This window comes from Arachis ipaensis, chromosome B02 (genome assembly GCF_000816755.2).
Source record: "Arachis ipaensis cultivar K30076 chromosome B02, Araip1.1, whole genome shotgun sequence".
Taxonomy (NCBI): Eukaryota; Viridiplantae; Streptophyta; class Magnoliopsida; order Fabales; family Fabaceae; genus Arachis; species Arachis ipaensis.
Window position 1 is genome coordinate 89046616 of NC_029786.2, and position 20801 is coordinate 89067416.

The 20801-nt window shown below is 40.6% G+C and overlaps 2 protein-coding genes across 2 annotated transcripts in view; one reads left to right on the forward strand and one right to left on the reverse strand.

The window, feature by feature from the left end:
- Positions 4372-5082, reverse strand: LOC107627572. The gene has a single exon (XM_016330407.1). The coding sequence runs from the start codon at positions 5080-5082 to the stop codon at positions 4372-4374; it is 711 nt and encodes a 236-aa protein (XP_016185893.1).
- The window catches only part of LOC107627573, a 5816-nt gene continuing 1542 nt past the window's right edge, over positions 16528-20801 (forward strand). The window contains exons 1-4 of the mRNA XM_021116981.1: positions 16528-16606; positions 16950-18757; positions 18842-18913; positions 19088-19291. Of these exons, the coding sequence (XP_020972640.1) occupies positions 16528-16606; positions 16950-18757; positions 18842-18913; positions 19088-19291 (2163 nt within the window). The remainder of the gene's footprint in view (positions 16607-16949; positions 18758-18841; positions 18914-19087; positions 19292-20801) is intronic.

Genomic DNA, 20801 nt, shown 5'->3' on the forward strand with positions numbered 1-20801 from the left:
CAAATTGAAAAGATAAATAACAATTAAAGTAATAGAATAAATAAAAGTAGAAAATAAATTAAAAGAACATTGAACCTGTGATTGAAAAGAAGTAGCCTAATCATAATAGAAATCCTAAATCCTAATCCTAAGAGAGAGGAGAGAGCCTCTCTCTAAAAGCTACATCTAAACCTAAAATTGTGAATTATGAATGTTCTATTCAGTTGTATGAATGAATGGATTGATTCCCCACTTTATAGCCTCTAATCTGTATTTTCTAAGCCGAAAACTGGGTCAAAAATAGCACAGAAATCGCCCCTAGTGATTTCTGATACGTCCAGGTCACTGCAAAGTCACGCGGAAGCGTCGTCCACGCGTTAGCGTGGATTGGGTTTTTTGCCAGGTCATGCGTCCGCGTGATCCATGCATTCGCGTCACTTGTCTTTGGGGAAGTTATGAAAAATTACACATCGTTGTGAATCCCCAGACGTTAGCTTTCCAGCGCAACTGAAACTGCGTCATTTGGACCTCTGTAGCTCAAGTTATGGTCGATTTAGTACCAAGAGGTCAGGCTGGACAGCTTTAGCAGTTCCTTTAGTTTATTGTCTTCCTTCCACTTTTGCATGCTTCCTTTCCATCCTCTAAGCCATTCCTGCCCTATAATCTCTGAAATAACTTAACACACATATCAAGGCATCGAATGGTAATAAGAGAGGATTAAAATTAGTAATTTAAAGGCTCGGGAAACATGTTTTCAATCAAAGCACAAAATCAGGAAGGAAAATGTAAAACCATGCATTTTGTATGAATAAGTGTATGAAAGATTGATAAAATCCACTCAATTGAGCATAAGATAAACCATAAAATAGTGGTTTATCAGACACCTTGTAGTAACCTTTCCCCAATACTTTTGCTACTCGGTATGGTCTTTTCCAGTTAGCTGCTAGCTTCCCTTCTCTTGACCGACCTGCTCCGATATCATTTCGGATTAAGATGAGATCACTGGTGGTGAAGCTTCGCTGGACTACCTTCGGATTATAACTTAGAGCCATTTGACGTTTTAAGGCTTCCTCTTTAATCCGGACTCTTTCTCGGACTTCTGGGAGTAGGTCGAGCTCTTCCCTTTGAGCTTGGGAGTTGGTATCTTCATTATAGAGGATCATTCTAGGAGATCCTTCTTCTATCTCTACGGAAATCATTGCCTCCATTCTGTAAGCAAGTCGGAATGGTGATTCTCTAGTGGTTGAATGTGGTGTTGTCCGATATGCCCATAGGACTTGCGGGAGCTCTTCAGCCCAAGCTCCCTTGGCGTCCTATAATCTCCGTTTTAACCCGACCAGTATGACTTTGTTGGCGGCTTCCGCCTGTCCATTGGCTTGTGGGTGCTCTATAGAGGTGAACTGGTGCTTGATTTTTAGATCAGCTACCAGATTTCTAAATCCTGTGTCGGTGAATTGAGTACCATTATCTGTGGTGATGGATCAAGGGACCCCAAACCTTGTGATAATGTTTCTGTATAGAAATTTTTGACTTCTTTGGGTGGTGGCATTAGCTAATGGCTCTGTCTCAATCCACTTTGTGAAGTAGTCTATGCCTACAATGAGAAACTTGACTTGTCCGGACCCCTGAGGGAAGGGTCCAAGGAGGTTGAGCCCCCACTTCGCGAATGGCCAGGGTGAAGTAACAGAGATGAGCTCCTCAGGTGGAGCTATGTGGAAGTTGGCATGCTTCTGGCATGGTGGGCATATTTTGACGAACTCTGTTGCTTTTCTTTACAAGGTCGGCCAGTAGAAACCAGCTCGGAGTACCTTTTTGGCAAGGGCTCGTGCCCCAAGGTGATTACCGCACATGCCATTGTAGACTTCTTTGAGAACTTCCCTTGTAGCGGAGGTCGGAACGCATTTTAGGAGAGGTTTAGATATTTCTCTCTTATATAGGACGTCTTGTATTATAGTGTAGTACTGTGCTTCTCGTACTAGCCTTTTTGCCTCCTTCTTGTCTACGGGAAGTGTTTCTGACTTGAGGTAGTTGATTATGGGAGTCATCCATCCTTGATCCTGTCCTGATATGGCTAGGATCTTTTCTTCCTCCACGGTTGATGGACTTCGAAGTGTTTCTTGGATGAGACTTCTATTGTTGCCCCCTGGTTTGGTGCTGGCTAGTTTTGAGAGTGCATCAGCTCGGGCATTCTGTTTTCGGGGTATGTGTCGGACCTCATATCCCTTAAATTGTCCGATTTGTTCTTTGGTTTTGTCAAGGTATTTTTTATGGTGGAATCTTTAGCTTGATAGCTCTCTTCTATTTGTGAAGTGACTACTTGAGAGTCACTAAAGATGATAAGTCTTTGAGCTCCCACTTCCCTAGCTAGCCTCAAGCCAGCTAGTAGTGCTTCATATTCAACTTGATTATTTAAGGCCAAAAACTCAAACTTTAAGGAGAGCTCGATTTGGGTTCCCTGATCGCTCTCTAAAATGACGCCTGCGCCATTCCCGGCTTTGTTTGAGGAGCCATCAACATAAAGGCTCCACTTTGTGGGGGTGCCCGGGGTATCAGTATACTCTGCAATGAAGTCGGCCAGGTACTGGGATTTAATAGCTGTCCGAGCTTCATACTTGATGTCGAATTCGGACAACTCAATTGCCCATTGTAGGATTCTTCCAGCTAAGTCTGTTTTTTGTAAGATCCTTTATGGGTTGGTTGGTCCGTACTCTGATGGTGTGAGCTTGAAAGTATGGTCGGAGTCATTGGAAAGTGAGTATGAGGGCGTAGGCGAATTTTTCTATCTTTTGGTAATTTAATTCAGCTCCTTGTAAAGCCTTGCTGATGAAATAGATAGGTTGTTGCCCACTTTCGTCTTCTCTGACTAGTGCTGATGTTATTGCCCGACTTGCTACGGCAAGGTATAATATGAGCTCTTTACCTTCCTGAGGTCGAGTAAGGACAGGTGGTTGCCCCAGAAATTTCTTGAAATCTTGGAAGGCTTGTTCGCATTCTGGGGTCNNNCTTTCCCTTCCTTAATGTTGCATAGAAGGGGAGAGATCTTAAGGCTGATCCAGCTAGGAACCTAGACAAAGCCGCTAGTCTTCCATTGAGTTGTTGGACCTCTTTGACACAGGTTGGACTTTTCATGCGAAGTATGGCCTGGCACTTGTCTGGGTTTGCTTCAATTCCTCTATGGGTGAGCATGAAGCCCAGGAATTTGCCGGCTTCTACCGCGAAGGTGCATTTTGCGAGGTTAAGTCGCATATCATGCTTTCTTATGGTGTCGAACACTTTAGTCAGGTCGGATAACAAAAATTCTTCACTTTGTGTTTTTATCAGCATGTCGTCTATATATACCTCCATTAGCTTTCCGATGTGGTCGGCGAAGACTTTGTTCATCAGTCTTCGGTAGGTAGCCCCTACGTTCTTAAGTTCGAAGGGCATAACTATATAGCAATAGTTTACTTTTGGAACCAAGAATGATGTCTTCTCTTGGTCGGGTTGATACATTGGGATCTGGTTGTATCCCAAGTAAGCGTCCATGAAGGAGAGGTACTGATAGCCTGACGAAGCGTCGACTAGTGTGTCGATGTTCGGGAGTGGGTAGGGATCTTTTGGGCAGGCTTTGTTGAGGTCAGTGTAATCGGTGCACATCCGCCACTTTCCATTTGACTTTTTGACCAACACCACATTGGCTAGCCATAGTGGGTATTTTACCTCCCTTATGAACCCTGCCTCCAGCAAGGCCTGTACCTGCTCCTCTACAGCTTGCGACCTTTCTGGGCCGAGCTTCCTACATTTTTGTTGTACTGGTCGAGACCCTGGGTATACGGCTAACTTGTGGTACATTAGTCCGGGATCAATACCAGGCATGTCGACGGCCTTCCATGAAAAGAGGTTGGAGTTAACTTTTAGGAGCTTTATTAGCAGTTCCTTTAAGTCTTCTCTCAGGTTTGTTCCTATATTTGTTGTTTTGTTTGGATCGTCTCCAATTTGAACTTCTTGAGTTTCACCTTCTCGCTGAGGGCGGAGTTCTTCGCGAGCTCGAATTCCCCCGAGTTCTATAGTATTGGTTTCTTTTCCTCTGGGATCTCCCTTAAGGTTCAGACTTTCGTTGTAAGAACGTCGCGCGAGTTTTTGGTCTCCCTTTATGGTAGCAATCCCTTCCGGAGTGGGGAACTTCATGCATAGGTGTGGAATGGAGACCACAGTGGCGAGCTGGTTTAACGTCGTCTGACCTATTAACGCATTGTAGGCCGAGCTCACGTTGACTACAATATAGTCTATGCTCAACGTCCTGGACCGAGTTCCTTTTCCAAAGGTTGTATGCAGGGAGATGTATCCTAGTGGTTGAATCGGGGTGTCTCCGAGTCTGAACAAGCTATTCGGATACACTCTGAGCTCTTTATCTTATAGGCCGAGTTTGTCGAAGGCGGATTTGAACAAGATGTCCGCGAAGCTTCCCTGGTCGATTAATGTTCGGTGGAGGTTGGCATTGCCAAGTATTATGGTAATGACCATGGGGTCATCATACCCTGGGATGATTCCCGAAGCGTCTTCTTGAGTAAAGGTGATATTGGGGAGGTTGACCGACCTGTCTCCTCCTCCAACATGGTACACCTCCTTGAGGTGTCTTTTGCGTGACGACTTAGAGATCACTCCTCCTGCGAATCCTCCATTGATCATGTGAATATGCCTCTCAGGGGTGTGATGGGGACGTTCAGCTCGTCCGACCTCTTCATCCGTTCTTCTTTTTCTTGGCTCGTCTGCTTTATTGGCTAGAAACCGATCTAGTCGCCCTTCTCGTGCCAGTTTTTCAATAACATTCTTTAGGTCAAAGCAGTCGTTGGTGGAATGTCCGTAAATTCGGTAGTATTCACAATACTCTGTCCGACTTCCTCCTCTTTTGTGTTTGATCGGACGAGGGGGCGGGATCTTTTCAGTGTTGCATATCTCTCTGTATACATCCACAAGGGATACTCTGAGCGGAGTGTAGTTGTGGTATTTTCTGGGTTTTTTAGTAGGCTGGTCTTCTTTTTTCCTATACTCTTTATCCTTGTCCCGAGGTGGGTAAGAGAATATGGATTTTGAGGTTTTTTCTAGTCGAGAGTTCTCCTCCATATTAATATACTTTTTCGCCCTTTCTTGTACCTCGTTCAGAGATGTTGGATGCTTTTTAGATATTGAGTGGCTAAAGGGTCCTTCTCTTAGGCCATTGATGAGACCCATGATAGCTGCCTTTGTAGGCAGACTTTGTATATCTAGACATGCTTTGTTGAATCTTTTTATGTAGCTATGTAGGCTTTCCTGATCTCCTTGTTTAATCCCTAGTAGGCTTGGGACGTGCTTGGCTTTGTCTTTTTGGATGGAGAATCTAGCTAGGAACTTTTTGGTGAGGTCGTCGAAGCTTGCTATTGATCTTGGTAGCAAGCTGTTGAACCACTTTATTGCTGTCTTGGTCAAAGTGGTTAGGAAAGCTTTACATCGGATTGCATCTGAGGCATCCGTAAGATACATCCGACTTTTAAAATTGTTGAGATGATGGATTGGATCAGACGTACCGTCGTACAGGGTCATGTCGGGGGCTTTGAAGTCCTTTGGAACTTTAGCTTTCATGATTTCCTTTGAGAATGGGTCTTGGTCCTTGTGGGGGCTATCTTCGTGGCTGGATCGAATGGTCTTAGTTTTGAGATCAGCTTCGAGTTTTAGGATCTTGTCCTCCAGCTCTCGACGCCGTCTTGTTTCCCTACGAAGGTCTCGCTCGGCCTCCCGTTGTCGTTCGGCCTCTTTTTCAAGCTGTTTAAGGCGATGATGTTGTTCACGGATAGCTTCCAAGATTTTAGTGGTCGGGGGTTGTTTATCTCCGTTATCTGGAGGTGTATCTTTTTGAGTGGCATCCTTGTTCTTATGCGTCATTCTGTCCTCCAAGCCAGAGTTGTGATCGTTGTCGAGGTTATCTTCCATGACAATGGGATGACTTCCAGGTTCCCCGGCAACAGCGCCAATGTTCCGAGGGTTACCAGGGTATTCCAGTGTATTTATAGTAGTATGGAGTGACCTCTCTTTAAGATAAGTTAGCTATCTTATCTTTATCTTTTGTGGGTAGGTCCCCTTATCTTTGGCCAGCCGCCCTTAAGTAGACTATGATCATCTCTTTTGGGCCTACTTGGGCCCTTATAGAAATTTGGCCAAGCTCTTTGGGGAGAGGTCGGTGTCAACCAACCTTTGTAAGAGGTCGGTTGTTTTTGTCTTCATCCAACCCGGCTCGTCTAGCTCGACTCATGGTATAAACAGAGAGCTTCATATTTTGCTTGATTATTAGAAGCAGGGAACTTGAACCTCAAAGATAGCTCTATCTGAGTTCCTTGGTCGCTTTATAGGATAACACCAGCCCCGTTTTCAAATTTATTTGATGACCCATCTACGTACAGACTCCATGTAGAGGGGTTCTCATGACTTTCAGTGTATTCAGCAATGAAATCGCCAAGGTATTGTGATTTGATGGCTGTCCGAGTTTCATATCTTAAGTCGAACTCGGACAGCTCCACCGCCCATTGCAAAATTCTCCCAGCCAAGTCGGTTTTTTGTAGGATATTTTTCATTGGTTGATTAGTATGGACTTTAATGGTATGGGCCTAGAAGTAAGGTCGAAGCCTCCAAGATGTAAAAACAAGAGCATAAGTAAACTTCTCTATCTTTTGATAAGCTCTGCCCCTTGTAAGGCTTTGCTGATAAAGTAGATAGGTTGCTATCCCTTTTTGTCTTCTCAGATCAGGGCCTGCCCCTTTTCATCTTCTTGGACCAGGGCCGAGGCTATAGCCCGGCTTTCAACTGATAAGTATAGCACGAGTTCTTCCCCTTTTTCAGGTCGGGTAAGTATGGGTGGTTGCCCTAAGAATGTCTTGAAATCTTGGAAAGCTTGCTCATATTCTGGTGTCCATTCAAATTGCTTTCATTTCCTTATAATTGAGTATATGGGAAGTGATTTCAGAGCTGACCCTGCCAAAAATTTGGATAAAGCTGCCAACCTTCCATTTAGTTGTTAGACCTCTTTAACGCAGGTCGGACTCTTCATATTAAGTATGGCTTGGTATTTATCGAGATTTGCTTCTATGCCACTTTGGGTCAACATGAACCCTAGGAATTTCCCAGCTTTTACTGCAAAGGTACATTTTGAGGGATTTAGCCTCATTTCAAGCTTCCTTATAGTGGTTAATACTTCCGAGAGGTCGGTCAAGAGTGTCCTATCCTCTTTGGTCTTAACGAGCATCTCATCCACATATACTTCTATGAATTTTCCTATGTGAGAGGAAAACACCTTGTTCATTAACTGTTGGTAGGTTGCTCCTGCATTCTTTAATCTGAAAGACATCACTATGTAACAATAGTTTTCCTTTGGAGTCATGAATGAGATTTTTTCTTGGTCCGACTTATACATCGGGATTTAGTTGTATCCCAAGTAGGCATCCATAAAGGACAAGTATCTGTAGCTTAATGCTGAGTTGACCAAAACATCTATACTGGGGAGTGGATAAGGGTCCTTAGGGCAGGCTTTAGTGAGGATGGTATAATTGACACACATTCTCCACTTTTCATTTTGTTTTTTCACCAAAATGACATTAGCTAACCATAGTGGATATTTCACCTCCCTTATAAACCCTGCCTCCAATAAGGCTTGTACTTATTCTTCTATGACTTGTGTTCATTCTGGGCCAAGCTTTCTGCGCTTCTGCTGAATAGATTGGGAACCTGGATACACAGCAAGCCTATGACACATTAGGTCGGGAAAAGAGGTCGGAGTTTTTCCTTAACAATTCAACGAGTTGTTTCTTTAGGCTTTCCTCCAGCTTTGCCCATATGCTCATTGTCTTGTCAGGGTGGTCTCCGATTTGTATCTCTTCCGTTTTGCCCTCAGGTTGAGGTCGTAATTCATCTCTCCCTCATACTCCACCTAACTTAATTGTATTGACTTCCTTGCCTTTTGAGTTGCCTTTCAAACTAAGGCTCTTGTTATAGCATTTCTTGCTAACTTTTGGTCACCTTTAATGGTGGCAATCCCTTCAACTGTGAAAAATTTCATGCAAAGATGTGGGGTGGAGACGACATCCGCAATTCGATTTAAAGTCGTCTGACCTATTACGGCATTATAGGCTGAGCTTACATTGACTACTATGAAGTCGACACTTAGTGTCCTCGACCTGGCACCTTTTTCGAAGGTGGTGTACAATGAGATGTAACCCAGAGGTCCGATTGGGGTGTCTTCCAGCCCAAAAATGCTATCTAGGTATGCCCTTAGATCCTTTTCCTCTAACCCGAGCTTGTCAAAGACGAGTTTGTACATAATATCTGTCGAGTTGCCTTGATCTACCAAGGTTCGATGGAGGTTAGCGTTTGCTAGGATCATAGTTATCACTACTGGGTCATCGTACTCCGGTATTATTCCTTGAGCATCTTCTTTAGTGAAGGAAATAGTGGGCAGGTAGGACGCTTTATTGTCCTCCCTAACTTGATATACTTCCTTGAGGTGTCTTTTTCGTGAGGATTTTGATATTCCTCCTCCCGTGAATCCACTATTAATCATGTGTAATGTGTATATGCCATTTAGGGGTGTGAGGAGGGTGTTCTGATCGTCCTCCTTCTTCATCCCTTCTACTCTTCCTCGGGTCATCCGACCTATCTGCCAGGTATCTATCAAGTCGGCCTTCCCTGACCAACGTTTCAATGACGTTCTTTAAATCATAGCATTCATTAGTGGAATGTCCGTATAGCTTGTGATACTCACAATATTCAGTCCGACTTCTAGCTTTCTTGTGCTGAATCGGACGAGGAGGCAAAAGCTTCTCTGTATGGCATATCTCTCTGTAGACATCGACAAGGAAAACCCTTAGAGGGGTGTAGTTGTGATACTTTCGAGGCTTTTCTACACTTTGCTCCTCTTTCTCTTTAGGTTCTCTTTCTTTGTTCGGACTTTGGTAGTAGGACAAGTTAGCTCGTGGGGGAGGTTCTCTAAGCAGGGAATTTTCTTCCATGTTGATATATTTCTCTGCCCTTTCTTGTACTTCATTCAAAGAAGATGGGTGTCGCTTAGATATGGACTGGGAGAATGGTCCTTCTTTTAGGACATTGACCAAACCCATTATTACCGCTTCAGTTGGTAGGTTCTGAATCTCTAGGAGAGTTTTGTTGAATCTTTCCATGTAGTTACGGAGACTTTTCCTGACCTCTTGCTTTACTCCTAGCAGGCTCGGGGTGTGATTTGTTTTGTCTTTCTGAATGGAGAATCTATTCAGGAACTTTCTGGCCAGGTCATCAAAACTAGTTACCGACCTGGGGGCAGGCCATCAAACCATTTCATTGCAGCCTTCGTTAAAGTAGTCGGGAAGGCTTTGCAACGAGTTACTTTAGAAGTGTCAACCAGGTACATTTTGCTTCTGAAGTTGCTGCGATGGTGACTCGGGTCGGATGTTCTGTCGTAGAGATCCACGTCGGGTGATTTGAACTTCCTAGGAACTTTGGCCCTCATGATCTCTTCTATGAATGGATATTGTCCTCCCAGGGGACTTTCATCGCGCTCCGCCCGATTATTCCTCCTTTGTATATCAGCTTCTAGCTTCCGTAACTTGTCTTCTAACTCCTTTCGTTGTCTTACCTCTCTTTGCAACTCTTGTTTTGCTTCCCTTGCCATTCAGCCTCGTGTTTAAGCTGTTGTAGCCGATCCCCTTGGCCATGAACGAGATCCAGGATCTCGGTCGTGTTTTGGTCTTCAGCCTCGGGATGGTGGACCTCCGATTGGATCCTTTTTGTCTGGGGATTTCACGAGGTCCCTTCTCCGCTGGGGCTGTGGTGTGGCGGTGGAGGTGGAAGCAAGAGGGCTTAGTTTTCTGGCTGATCTTCTGGATCAGACTTAGATGTAGTATAGTTGTCTCTGCACTCATCGTCCGCCATTTGTCAGAGAATGAATCCCAGGTTCCCAGCAACAGTTCTAATATTCTGAGGGTTACCTGAAACGTTGGTTTGAGCCTGAACGTGAGGTCCAGATTCCTTTGTATGGCAGCGTCCGACTTGATATGCCGAGGTGCCATCTGTCTGAGTTTTTCGTGAGGAGGTGGGGTGTAAGGCCCACATCGGTTGGAGAGGGGAACGAAGCATACCTTATAAGGGTGTGGATACCTCTCCCTAGCATGACGCGTTTTGACGAGTGAGTGTGGGGGGCTTCGGCTAGCATCCCTATCGTCAAAAGCAAAACCGTGAGGCCTTGTGTGCCAAAGCGGACAATATCGTGCTAGCGGGTGGTCTGGGCTGTTACAGATGATATCAGAGCCAGAACCCGGATCGATGTGCCAGCGAGGGCGCTAGGCTCCCTTAGGGGGTGGATTGTAAGGCCCACATCGGTTGGAGAGGGGAACGAAGCATGCCTTATAAGGGTGTGGATACCTCTTCCTAGCATGACGCGTTTTGACGAGTGAGTGTGGGGGGCTTCGGCTAGCATCCCTATCGTCAAAAGTAAAACCGTGAGGCCTTGTGTGCCAAAGCGGACAATATCGTGCTAGCGGGTGGTCTGGGCTGTTACATGGGGAGTGGTACCTGCAAGAGACTCCGATGCTTAAGTTAGCAAGGGATTTGAGCAGGTTCTTAGTAGATTAGAACGTGAGTTATACCTGGAGGGTGCCAGTGTATTTATAGTAGAGTAGATAACCACCTTTATTGGAGTAGATCTATCTTTTCTAATAGGTAAGCGTTTCCTCTATCTTGAGAGTTTGTTGGGATCTACTTTCTAGAAGTAGAAGTAGTTGGAGAGACTTAAGGAGGCAATTACTTGTTTAATCAAGCAGGACTAGACCTATGTATTTTTGTCCGACCTCTTTAAAAAGGTCGGGTTTATGGTGAGGTCCACCTTTATTGGTGGGCCTTTTATCTTTATTGGGCCTGGTTTTTATCTGTTTGGGCCAGGGTATGAATAACTACCATACCCCACCAAATTTGAAAATCCAGAGAAAGTAAGGCTATGCTACAAATTTGATACTACAGAAATAAAAGATGACCCAAATCGAATCTATCAGTTGGATGGAGTTACGCATATTGCTGGTAGTGTGCATGAAGATGTTACTAAATTATTTTTTATTTTCTATAAGAAATAAATCATTGTTAGTGATATTGAGTCGCTTAGAACTTGATTATTAGAATTATTAGAATGTCTAAACTTCAACTAGTAGTTAGAGTATTGATTTAGGGGTAGTAGTATGTTAGAAGATTGTTAGTGATATTAAACCATTTAGAACTTGAATATTATAACTAATAGAATCTTTAAAACTTGAATAGTAGTTAGAGTATTCATATAGAGATAGAAATCTTTAATTTAATTTAGATTTCAAGTTTCAGATTATATAGGCAGTAGAAGATTAGCCCAGAGTCTAGAATGATCTAATTTATTTCAAAAATTGAATAATCAAATGTTAGAATAATGAGCCATTACAATTGTAGGTATATACTAAAGGGTTTAGCTTTATGCCGTAAATAGTAGGTAAACAATGTTTTGTTGGAATTTAATGTAATTCTAGTTAAAATATTTTTCGATTAAAATTATCCATTTTAGGTGAAGGTTATGTTGAAAAGTGTTATGATTCTAAGAGAATTTTTTCAATGTCATGCAGCTCCACCGCTATCTTACGAGCATGAGAAGGCAGCATGGTATACCGTTAGACGATAGGATCATGCCGTACCTGCAGTTGGCTAGCCTAGCCTATCTCGTGAGGCTCAATGATCACTGGTTTATGTTGGATGAGCCATTAGTGAGTACATTTGTGGAGAGATGGCATCTGGAGACGCATACATTTCATGTGTCATTCATTGAGTGCACGATTACGCTACAGGATGTAACATACAAGTTAGGGCTCCCGATCGATAGACAGTTTGTCAGCAAATGTTTGATGGACTTCCAGTGGTATATCGACGACGGCCATCTGACATGGGTTTGGATCGAGGATTTGTTGGGTGTGTTGCCGCCACCGGGCTGCATTGACAAGTTCACTGTGAGGTGCACTTCGATGCAGGAGATGTTCGGTGATACTGGAGCTGGTGGAGATGCCGGTTGAGGGTTTGGTGATTACTTTATTGGGTGTCCTAGTAGTGACACGGAGATGCACGATAGTCAGACGTGGATTAGCCCAGATAAGATGCTATCCGACTTGCTTGGCAGTGAGAGCCTTGACACAGAGAACGGAGGGTCATGCTTTCTTTACCAGAATGGAATAGAACTTGCAAATCTTCATCGCTGCCTATGATGAATGAATCGTATTTCACATCATCCTGCAAGGAAATCGAAATTCTGTAGAATAACTTCTCCACCCGTTTCACGCCTTGCAGCCCCAGTTTTCGGATTATAGTATTCTAAAACTCAGTGAAACTCATTGAAGGTATGAGTAAAACACTAACCGGATCTTTATCAGTAAACTTAATTCCGGAACGTGTTTTTTTCTTAATCGATCCTCTATAGTGCACCAAAACAAAAAAACTCTCATCACTAGCCATTGCATATCACTATGATAGGAATTCACATACAACAACTATTTATATACGTTTCACCATAGTAAATCAAATTAAGTTATATCCATTTATATATCTTGGTGATACATAGTAAATCGACTTGCCTTGTGTCGATTTAATCCTCAGATTACGTGGGTTGTTAAATCAAATTGAACTCGTTCAATTTACTAGGAACTCTAACTAGGCATGCATAAATTAAATCACTCTCATTCGATTTGCATGTCTCCCTACTAAATCGAATTAGGCTGATTTGATTTAGTATCAACAAAGCTAAATCAAATATGATTGTTTCGATTTACATAAAAATGTGCATTAGGGACATTCACCTAACATTTTTTCGTTTGGATGATTTGCGTAATTTTGAGTTGGCATTAGTTTATTTAGATTTTTTACCCTTAATAATTTTTAAAAGTTTAAAAATATTTTTTAATGAAAACATGAATGACGTTATTTTAAACTAATTAAAAATATTTTTAGACAAATCGTCATTTGTGTATTATGAAAAAAAAAATTCCCTCGACAAAATAAAACTTACTTGAAATCAAATAATCAGGTGTAACACATATTTAATATTTTTTACCAATACTAAAAAAAATAGCCCAAAAATATTAGACTTAGGGCCTGTTGGGGAACCTTCAAAAGTAATTTTTTTTAACTTTTGACTTATGAAAAGTAATAGTATTAATGTCTGGTGTAATTTTCAAAATCAAATTGTAGCTTTCTAAGAAACTATTTAGGAGCTTATAGAGAAGTTAAAAAAATTACTTCTCTCATAATACTACTACTTTTATCACATTTCTATAAAATAAATACTTTTAGAACTAAAAATTCAAACACAAAATAACTTATTTATACGCTACTTTTAATAAAGCCATTTATTGTTTAAACTATTTTTTCAAAAGGAGCTTAATTAAGTTATTTACCCAAACTGGATCTAACCTAATGTACCGAGATATATTTGGCTTCCGAGATGGATGATGAAACATGGCTAACAAGGCAACAATTGAGAGCAAAAGCTCATAATCAGAATCTTCAAACACAATTTTGAAAATGACAAAATACCCCCTCTTCACGTTCTCTCTACTTTATGCTCTTTCTTCTAAATTTGTAACGGTTAGGAGTGAGTGGAATCTTCACATTGTTGAAAGCACACATAATAGTAGGATCGCATCAAAAGAGGTAAGAATATGTAACCATCACTTTAATGTTCTTTGATTTCACTTGTGCTTCGCATGTGTATGTAAGGAATTAGGGGTATTTTGCTCTTTTCTGGGATATAGATTTGAACATTGTCACTATTTAATCACTTGAATCATTGATTGTCCTTAAAGTAGTGTTTGTTTAGTGTTCTTGTCCATCAAAGATATAGACACGGGAGTACATGTGTGTTGTTTGTTTTGTGAGACACAAAAGAGAGAGAGACACGGTTACACACAAGGGTACATAAAATACGTGTATTTTGTGTCTCTCCCAAATCATGAGACACGGATTTTCATCCTGAGACACAAATTAAACTAAAATTTTGGACAAATTTATCCTTAGTATTTTTTTGAAAATTTCAGATTTATTCAAACCATTTGGCCCTTCTCTTCTCCTTCGTCAGTGCCTCAACCCCTTTCTTCTTCTTTCCAGATCTTCTTCCTTCTTTCTTTCTTTCTTCTTCTTCTTCTTTTTTTTCTTATTCTTCTCTCTCTTAGAAGTCAGACCACTATCTCGCCTCCGGCCTTCCTCAATCTCCTTGCCGCCATTGCTAGCCGCATCCCTCACTTGGAACTCCGCCGACTCAAACTCTCCTCTCACCATTGTGTTGTCTCTCTTCTGCTTCTTGCCTCTGCGCTTCTGCATCTCGCCGTGCCTCCTTCCCTCTTTGTCACGGGTCTCACCGCATCGCCCCTCCCTCACCGTTTCGGACTCGCCGTCAATGTGGGTGCTGCAGGTGCCCATTGTTCTATCTATTTCAACTTTACCTCAAAGGTTTTTTCTTTTTTAGATAATAATATTTGAACACAGATTTGGTTATTTGAGTTTAGTTTGACTGTTAAATTTTAATACTAAATTTTTTGTAATTTGATTAATGTTAATGTGAGTATCATTATACTACCATTGTTTTGTTTCTATCTTCTTGTGCTTCTTTATTTTTATTTTTAAATTTTTTCAGAATATATATTATAAATCTTGTTTTTTTATGGGATTATGTAGATGAATGTTCTGGTTTTTCAATTAATTCTTTTATGTAGATGAATGTTCTGCGTTTATTTTTTTTTTTTGCCGTCGATTGCCATTGCTCCTCCATCAAGAACCGCTGCTTCTGCTCCTCCTTCTCTCTCGAAGGGTTCGGGCTACGGGAGTCCAGATCCATCGTCATCCAGATTCGCCGGCGGCTTCAAGTTTCGACGGCGTTTTTCTCCACATCCTCTCTCTACCAACGTCGTTCATCCTTTTCAGAAAGAACGTCTCTGATCTTTTCCTCTTCTATTATCCCTTTATTAAAAAAAATTATATGTGTATTTTATTTTACAGATATGCAACAAATTAAAATTTTTGTTGATTTTATTAAATTTAATTTAGATTGGCATATTGTTGCTTTTGTATTTGGTTGAAGATTATAGTGGTATTGATGTTGATGATAACTCTGAAAGAAGGGATTGGACAAAAATAGCGATAGAGAAGAATGATGGGGATAAAATTGATATTTTAGTAAAATTTTGAGTTGTATATTCTCTTGTGTCTAACTTACCAAACAAGATGAAGAATTGAGTGTCTTTTATGTCTATGTACTCATGTGTATTTGTGTCTATGTCTTTATTATTTCAAGACATCAACCAAACGCAGCCTAATAGCGCGGACACTTCTCGAACATAATTCGGATATAACACTCATTGACATTCGTCCGACACACGTGTCTTTTGTGTCCAACTATATTTTAATAAAAAAAAATCAGACACTATACCTAAATACCATTACGTGTCAGTGTGTCAAGTCTTATTCTTAACATGTATTTTTGAAATGAGTTTAGAAATAATATATTATTAATTATTAAAACAAAAAATATTATTAAAAAAGATATTAAAGATAATTAAAAAATTAATTTATATTTTATGTATACACCATATTTTCGTATCTTATAAGAATTTTAAATTTGCATGTCCACATGTCCCATATCTGTGCATCATAAGTTTGTCCAATATCTTCCTAATTTTCATCTTATATTTTGGTTTAGTGATGGGAGATTCATACGTTACCATAGTAGGCAATTGGTTGACAAAGAGAACGAGTTAGATTACCTAAGAGAACGAGTTAGATTACCTTGGTGAAATGATAGTAGAGGAATTGCCAATTGGCCTTGAGGAGTGGTTTTTGCCAGAAATAGTTAGGAGTTGAAGGAACTTGAATACAATAGTTATGCTAAGAGTTAGTAGTTTAGTATAGTAGATCTAAACTTGCAATGGAGTTTGGTCTTAAAGAGTTGAAGCCTAGTAGAGATGTCCTGAAAATTTGTAAATTTTAGTGTGATGAAGTATTATACACTACCATGTAAATGTGATTAATGGATTTAGGTAAAGGAATGGAGTTGAAATTACATCAAATGATAAGAACTACAACACTGGTATTAGTCCCATAGAAATAGAAGTGGTGAGTGAAATGTCTTTTAGTGAGGAAGATAAATTTGATTACAGTGCTAAAAATATTAATCACGACGATCACTTTGAATTTGATGGGAAAGATGAAAATGAGTAAGGACCTCAAGTTTATAATTCAATTTGTAGTATGATTTTATATTTTTCGTGTTTAATTTATTGTTTTGATTTTACTTAAAATTTTGATTTTTTGCTATCTCAAAAATTAAAATGGTTAGTTAACTGCTAGCTAATAGAATAATGTTGTTTAAAACGGATAAACGAAGAGTTTTAAGAATTTCTAGATGGGAAATTCTCTAATACGGATCACATGAAATATCCATACATATGGATCCGTCGTGGCAGTTAGCATGTTGCGACGCATAGCTTCCTTCCTCTGTGGTATATGAAGAACTGCGCACCTAAAAGACTAGCAACGCAGATTGTAACAGATCGTAGCAGATGGTTAGCAGAGTGTGTCGACGGTATACATTTGGAAGATTAATCATTAATGCGTGTGGGATTATGATTTTTTGGAAAGTGGGCTGAAATTGTTTAGGCTTCTTTAGAGTTCATGGGTTTTTTAGTTTCTTATAATAGTCTGAAAAAAAGAAAATGGGTTGAAGGGAAAAAATGTTATTAGAATTTTTATTTTTATTCTAAATAAATATATATTATAATTAATCATCTAATACTTCCATAACTTGGCGTCGGCAAGAAGGAGGAACAATAGAATTGACGCCCTGCTAGTCAACGGAAGGTTGATAAGAAATCAAGCTCGGATCAAGATTGCTATCAGAGGTTTTTATAAAGAGTTGTATCGCCAAGAGAGGTCACCGGTGGTGGGCTTTAGAGACGGACTGGTAAACAAGATTGATGAAGAGGAGTCGATAGCTTTGGAGAGATTACCGACATTAGAGGAGATTAAAGAGGCTGTTTGGGATTGCGAGTCATCCAAGGCACCAGGAAGTGATGGGTATAACATAAATTTTGTTAAGAAGTGCTGGGACGAGATTGGGGCAGAGTTTAGCAAAGCGGTTCTGGATTTCTTTCGATCTTCAAGGTTGCCTTCGGATTCCAATATTACTTGGGTGGCTCTTGCACCTAAGTACGCTGGAGCCAAGGAGATTAAGGACCTCCGGCCCATCAGCATGGTAGTTTGCGTATACAAAGTGATTTCAAAAGTGATGGTTAGGAGAATGAGAACAGTCATGCCAGGTCTAGTCGGGGAGACTCAGAGCGCCTTCGTGAAGGGTCGTAAGATACATGATGGGGCACTTATTGCTTGTGAGACAGTGCAATGGTTGAAGACAAGAAAAAAGAAAGCGGCAATCATCAAACTAGACTTTCAGAAGGCGTATGATCGGGTTAAATGGAGATTTGTAGACATCGTACTACAGAAGATGGGATTTGGCTGGAGGTGGAGGGAGTGGGTTAAGGAGTGTGTTAGCACAGCATCCATGTCGATCCTGGTAAATGGCTCACCATCTAAACCGTTTAAGATGGAGAGGGGTTTGAGGCAAGGTGATCCATTATCTCCGTTTCTGTTTGTTCTAGTGATTGATGTTTTGCATAGGATGGTAGGGGAGGCAGTCAAGAACAGGCGTGTTGTGCCGCTTCTAGTTGGTAAGGATAATGTAAAGCTGTCACACCTCCAGTTCGCAGACGACACTATATTGTTCTGCCCACCAGAGACCATCATAAACTATGATAGGCTGCTAAGGTGTTTTGAGGTGATGTCGGGGCTAACCATTAACTTTGATAAATCAAGTTTAATCCCAATCAACTGTGAACAGCAGTGGACGTACAACATGTGTAACTTGTTGGGGTGTAAGGAGGCCTGCCTCCCAGTCAAATATCTTGGCATTTCTTTAGGAGCGAACCCAAGATTGATCAGGACCTGGAAACCGATAATTGACAAGGTGGAGGAGAAACTTAGCCTGTGGAAAGCAAAGGTCCTTAACAAGGCGGGTAAGCTGGTCCTAATTAAATCTGTGTTAAATAGCTTGCCGGTGTACTACTTGAGTCTGTATAAGATGCCGAAGGCAGTGGCAGAAAAGTTGATATCACTGCAGAGGAGATTCCTGTGGAGTAAGGAGGAAGGCAGGAATGGTCTGGCGCTTGTTAAGTGGGAGGTGGTTCAAGCCCCTAAAAAATTGGGTGGACTGGGGGTCGGTGATGCCGTGGTTAGAAACTCTGCACTACTATTTAAGTGGTGGTGGCGCTTTGAAAAAGAAGAATGTCCACTATGGAAGAAGGTTGTGTGTTCCTGTTACGATTTGAATCCCAGTGTGATGTTATCAGCTCAAACATTACCTACTAGAGGGGGTCCTTGGAAGGATATCTGTCAGCTGCAGTTCAGGGATAATGCTGTGAAAGATAAGATGATTGCGGGGTTGTCTATGGAGTTGGGTGATGGAAGGAGGACTCGATTTTGGGAAGATGTCTGGCTACAAAGTGGTCCGCTACAGATGAGTTTTCCGAGACTTTTCTCCATTTCAAACCAAAAAGGATCAGTCATAGGGGATTGTGGGTTCTGGGATGGGTTAGAGTGGATCTGGAATTTCCAGTGGAGGCGAGACTTATACCAGTGGGAGTTGGACCTAGTGGATCAATTACATGAGATATTAAGACCTGTAAAGCTGGCACATGATAAGCCAGACAGAATTTTTTAGAAATTTGACAAGGAAGGTATATTCTCAACTAACTCCTTTGTGCAGGTAGTACAGTCAGAATCTCTTTCGGATGACATAACCAGCTACAATTTCACAAGAACCTTATGGAAAGGTTTGGTACTGCCACGAGTGGAGTTATTTACCTGGTTTACTCTGGTAGGAAGAGTGAATACTAAAGAAAGACTACTTAGATTGGGAATTATCAGACAAGGTGATAACATGTGCATTCTGTGTAATAAAGAAGTGGAATTTATTCATCAGTTGTTCCTGGGTTGTGAGTTTACTTGGCAGGTGTGGTGTCAATGGCTGTCTGAATTAAGGAGGTTGTGGACATTTCCGGGCACCCTAAAAGAACACTTCGAGAGTTGGACATGTGCTGCTAACAGGAAGGTAGAGCGTCACAAATGGCTTATATGCTTTTGTTCAGTTATTTGGAACATTTGGCTAGAGAGAAACGAGCGGATTTTTAGTAACAAGGAAGGGAGTGCAGAGGAGGTATTTCAGAAATCATTAAACAGTGTTAGAGAATGGAGTAGTCTAGATCCTTTTTGTTGTTGATGGCTATGCCGGAGATGACATTAAGGAAGCATTATTCATACTTTTCATGTCGTTGTATCGGTTCGCTTGTTGCTCCACTTTTTCGTGTTGAGCTCTTATGTTAAAAAAAAATCATCTAAAGTTGTGATAGCGAAGGTTGGAGGTTGTCTAATCCAATCTGACAAAAAAAAGTTGAATATTTTTTTATTCCGATCTTTGAGTGTGAGTGATATTCTCCAAGATGTTAAATAACATTTAATCCTATAATTAAGTTTTAACTTTTAAGAAATCTTTAATGATTTAACGGTAAGGTGTGTAAGTGCTAACACATTCTAATTTTCTTATTTTTTTTTCCTGGTTTAGACCTATATGATTTTTTACATTTTTTTAATATGTTTTAATGAGCAGTAATTATTTTTTAATTTTGGTTAACGAGTACATATTAATTAAAGGAATGTTTATCATGTGTTAGTGGGTCAGGGAATAAAATGGGAGAATAAGGGAGAAAATTAGTGGCAAAATTGGGATTTTGGCCTTCCGTTGATATCCTCTATTTATTGGTCTTTATTATGACCACTTATGGTTGATTTCTTCCCTCGTTCAATCACTATTCATTAGACGGTACAGAAAAGCTTTAACATTGAAGGAAAAGAAGGTTGAGGAAGGGCGTTTTGGTTTGTTTGGCGTGGGAGATAGGCAGTATCCCAGGTATTGATATGAAAATTTCCTTTTCTTTAATTTGTCTTGTGTTGGTGAGTGGGGTGTGGTGAGGATTAACAGTGAATGGATAATTTTCTTGCGATTATTCTAAAAATTTTCAGCTTCCATCATGCCTTTCAATGCAACTGTTGTCTTCCCCACATGCTTTACCTTTTCGGGCTTCGATTATGAGAACATTACATTGTTCATCAGCTTCTAGCCCTCTACAACAACAACATAACACAGAAGTCCGGAACTTGTAATAAAAATTTCCAATAACCACGGTTTGCCTATTAAGCCCATTTGAAAAAAAAAATAAACAAAACAATCTTCATTAAAATCATGTAGTTATCTTATAATCCTCATTATAACTGAAAAGGAGTTCCGTCACTTTCTTTTTGACATGCAGCCCATCCTGACATGTACACGGGTCACTACCTGAAAAACACAGCTCATAATCTATATGTATGAATGTTTCATATAATTCATACTAGAGACTTTCCCTTCCTAGATATACACATCTATTTTGTCTCTTCTTTTTTCTTTTTTGATTTTTTCAATTTTTCACTTTTATGATCACACTTTATCAAAAAACTTTTGTTAATAAAAAATCAATTCCTAATACTCATACCTTGATAATTTACTCAAACGGTTGGGGGTACTTATACGAAGTAGCAACCTTTCCGATCTCTCAAGTCCCAGCATAATTCTTCTGAATTCTACTAATGTTATTTCAAAGCCTCTTGCTTTTTGTTTTTTTCACCTAATC